The 4351-nt window shown below is 43.5% G+C and overlaps 2 protein-coding genes across 2 annotated transcripts; both read left to right on the top strand.

Moving 5' to 3' along the window:
* The first annotated feature begins 1537 nt into the window (after nucleotides 1–1537).
* On the top strand, nucleotides 1538–2701 carry LOC113771315. The gene has a single exon (XM_027315911.1). The coding sequence runs from the start codon at nucleotides 1538–1540 to the stop codon at nucleotides 2699–2701; it is 1164 nt and encodes a 387-aa protein (XP_027171712.1).
* A 764-nt stretch (nucleotides 2702–3465) lies between these two features.
* LOC113771314 lies at nucleotides 3466–4098 on the top strand. The gene has a single exon (XM_027315910.1). The coding sequence runs from the start codon at nucleotides 3466–3468 to the stop codon at nucleotides 4096–4098; it is 633 nt and encodes a 210-aa protein (XP_027171711.1).
* The last annotated feature ends 253 nt before the right edge of the window (nucleotides 4099–4351 follow it).

The following is a 4351-nucleotide window of genomic DNA, read 5'->3' as shown; positions in this document are numbered from 1 at the left end:
GGTATTCTAGGATATTGCGAGGACGCGGAATTCGATTCCCAACTTGATATCTGAACTTCACTCTTGGTGAGTGTCCCTGCCTGTTCTATGCTTACTTGATTAAAGTGCTTTCTTGACTCAATATGTGATAATTTGCAAAACTAGTTTTTGATCCATCGAAGTGAGCAGTGTGTACTTTATCGCACTAGCCGTTCGAGTGGTGACTTGCGTGAATCATTTTCTCGTGAATCCATGAATCTAAATGTAGTTACGTCGTTGGGTGAATCCCTCGACGCGTGAATCTAACTACAATAACGTCGTTGGGTGAATCCCTCGACCAATTATCTACGGGTATACGCAAGTATACTGCGTCCAATTATCTACGGGTATATCTCGAGTATACTGCGTCCTTAGTCGACGTTCGGGCCCGAGACCGGGGTATGAATGGTGACGGGTTAGGATTAAAATGAGTGGATCTACATGAACTATAAGTAGTGAGAGTTGACGGAGGGTCAACTACGATGAATGGTGATCAAGCGAGGAAAATGGCTCCTGAGAGCCCCTGTATCCTACCTTGTGCTGTTATACGCTTTCCTAACTGTTCAATTTGTTTAAGTTATTACTCGCTGTTTGATTTACGTGACTGCATGTTTTGGGGCACCACTGAGCTTTAGCTCACCCCATATTTATTTGTTTTCCTTACAGGATGGGAAGTTTGAAAGTATTTGAGCAGCTTATATTTCCTATGGTTATACTTGAACAACTTGAATTTAATTTTCGGTTTGTAATGACTTCTAAGCTAAGCATTGTACCTTTCATTTTGGATTGCCACTTGAAGCTGGAAAAGTGTAATCCCTAATTCTAATATTCGGTATGTATGTTTGTATTGGTATAGTATGTCCTTAACCCTTGCGAGCGACGCGCGAAGTGTTTAAGAGCCGTCGATTGGCTAAGTTATATGCTGTTATCTTTGAAGTTAATGTGGTGATAGAAATCGATTTATTTCGGAAGAATCATCTTTTGTAATAGCTTAGGTTAATCGTCGGAAGGTTTTGAGTTAGAATGCTTGCGTGAGTCCTGGCGAGAGCTGGGCAGACGGCCCGCCAACCCTTTGGTTCGCCTTAGGGGGAAGTGGGGTCGCCACAACTGCACTAACCATTTCATTGTTTTCTTGGCCTGCATTCATGTGCCTTAGCAATAAGAGGCCTCTTTGGCACTCTTTTAGTGACTTACCCACTAGATAACTCACATGTTTAAATTTCAGTCATTACACTTAATTTTCAATAAGTACATTTCATTTTAGACCTTTTTCCCCCCGATGCATTATTTATGTCCTTTAGGCCATATTTGTCACATGTTTACATCGCTTTAATAAATGACATCATGCATTAAACCTTAGAAGGAACGCCGTTTAGGCAATTCCATTTTAGGATAAGCCAACCCTATAATCCCATGGGTATTTAACCCTATTTTTGGGATCTGCACGTTTACCCTTTTTGCAAATAACCTAAAGGGTAAAATCCCAAGGTAACGGTATCTAAGTGAATTCCCCATCCAGATGATGCAGTGTCGAATGCTCAACCAAGTTCCCCGAGAGCTGAATCAGTGGAAGAATAACCTATCTTACGAGATTGGGGGGCTATTCCAATATGTGGGGCATCTACCAAGCCTTGTCGACATAATACCCAACGTAGCTGCTATCCAAGCATTGATCAATTATTGGGATCCGGATGCCTCGGTTTTCCGGTTTGGAATGTGCGAACTCACCCCAACCCTAGAAGAGTTAGAGGGATTGTTGCAAGTACCGGAAAAAGGCAGTCCTATGATATACCCAAGTGGGGGAACGAAAGAGCAGTTTTGCAGATTTTTGGGATTGAGGAACGACAGCTTAGACCAACACCCCGACGCTAGATCTTGTCCATTGAGGTTTTTATATGACCGGTTTGGGGAAAAGGAGTCCTATGAGCGCCATCAGATTGATTTCTTTATAACAAGGGGGCAGTGGGAAGAGAAGCGTGTGCAAGCTTTTGGTTTGATTTTGATCAACTTATTGCTATTCCCTCAAAGGCATGGAAAGGTGACATTTGTAACAATCAACATGATTCAAAGTCTTTTTCTAGGAATTCGTGGAACAACACCAACTTTGATACCCGTTGTCATAGCAGACATCTTCTCAGCCCTTACCAATTGCCAAAGGAAAGGGGGTTTCTTCTACACTTCAAATTTGGTACTTCAAATGTGGATCATGGAACATCTGGTGAAGAGATCACTTAACCCTTTGGGTCCTTGTCTCCCAGTTGAGAATTGGATTGATTCACATCGAGAGAGAGTCGGCTGCTACTACCGCGTGATGTCGTCAAGCCAGTTTATTGAGAAATTCAACAGTTTGACACCAGAAAAGGTACAGTGGGTTCTAGATTGCACCAAGGTTAGGGACCCAGCTTTTAGGACCACTCAACATGATTTCATCCCTCTAGCTGGAGTTAATGGTCTAGTCGCCTATATTTCACAAAGGGTTATGAGACAGTTTGGATACCCACAAAGCATTCCTATGGTACAAGGGGTTGAAGATTTCAGATTGAGTACGGTGACCGAGAGTCGAAGCATGGTATTAGAGGCTTGGGGAAATTTGCAAGGTCTTGAGAATTTGCAGTTGGAATTGGTAAACAAGGTGGCACCTGCAGTTATGCCTGGGTACAATGAATGGATCAAGAAAGGGTAGAGCATGATAGGGCGAGGCAACGGTCAGCATCAGCCAGTCCCGAAGAACAAATGAAGAAGCTAAGGAAGGAATTAGAGGAATCTCAAGCCCAGCTTATAATGGCCAACAAAGTTTTAGAAGATACCCAAGTGCAGCTGAGGAGGGAAAAGAAGAAGAATGAGAAATTAGAGGAAGCCATAGACGCCCTTGATAGAATTAGGGAAGGAGCGCGTAAGCTCAGTTTAGGGAGCTCTAGAGAGTCACAAAGTACAAGTCTCTTGAGACATAGGGATTTTGTAAATATGGTTACTAAGACCATTGCCGAGGTTGTAAAGAAAGATTGAACTCTTCCACATTTTATGAGAAGCTTTTCATTTCAAAGTTCTAAATTCACTTAGAGGTTTGGAAATGGGATTTTACCCCGAAGGTGTTGCATCATGCTAGGCCTACCCTTGGCACAAAAAGGGCCCCCCGATAGGACATGCATCCAATTTTTTTGGAACATTTACTAACTCTTGTCTTTTTCTTTTCCTTTGTTTTACTTTTGTTAAAAAGGCTAAGCCAGGGCTAAATCTAAAAGCGAGTCATTTCGTGTTTTCAGGTAACATTTAAACATAGCTTCTCGTCGAAGCCCCATCATAACGCGATCCCGAAGTAAAGCCCAAAGGAATCGTGTAGACATGAGTACTCAGCCAGAATCGTCTGATAAGACCACTGCAACTACCCAGCCGGAAGCCACAAGTCCCGGGGTTCAGTTGACTGAATTACTTACCAAATTTGGGGCAATGGCGTTTGAGATGGCCGCCCAAAAGAAGTTGATTAACGAGCTCATTAGTAGTGGAGTGCAGCCCGAGCCTCCGTCCATCAGACAACCGGAATCCGAACCATTTGTCATTCCCCCAATTCAAACTACTTTTGAGGGAGTTTTCAACCCGCAATATACTTACACTCAAAATCTTCCGTTCTATCCTCTCTATGGGCAAGGGTATCAGCCTCAAGGTGGTCAAGGTGGTCCGAGCATGCCTCCAGATCCACAAGCTTTTTATCAGACTACCACAGAGCCTGTTGTGCCAGAGCACACTGTTCAAACTAAGCCGGAAGTGGGAGAGCCGTCTGCCCCGGTTGATATGAAGTTACTTAAGCGGTTGGATCGTTTCGATGAGTTCATCAGAAAAAACCAAGGTTTAAGCAAGCAAGGGGTGTTAGACTACGATGATCTGTGCCTGTTTCCAAATGTACAGCTGCCCGTGGGATCCAAGACCCCGAAGTTCAATAAATATGATGGTACGGACAATCCTAAGACACACTTGCGTTTGTTTGCCAACAAGTTGGGCAGACCAGTGGATGATGAAAACTTGCCATTAAGGTTATTTCCAGAGAGTCTAGAAGGCGACGCCCTTATTGGTATTCAAACTTAAAACCGGAGGAGATGAAGACCTGGCTTGATCCGTCCAACGCCTTTATCAGACAGTACGAGTATAACTGCGAGTTAGCACCGACCAGAACTATTTTGGAAGGCACGAAGAGGCGACCATCTGAAGATCATAAGACATACGCCAAAAGATGGAGAAAGATAGCTGCCAAGGTTGAGCCTCCGATGACCGAAGATGAAATTATTCGCACCTTTATAAAGGCGCGTGATCCTCCATACTTTGAAAAAATTTTCCGTAT

Source organism: Coffea eugenioides, chromosome 5, assembly GCF_003713205.1.
Source record: "Coffea eugenioides isolate CCC68of chromosome 5, Ceug_1.0, whole genome shotgun sequence".
NCBI classification, from domain to species: Eukaryota; Viridiplantae; Streptophyta; class Magnoliopsida; order Gentianales; family Rubiaceae; genus Coffea; species Coffea eugenioides.
Note: the sequence above shows the minus strand (reverse complement) of the source record. Positions and strands in the feature narration are given on the sequence as shown.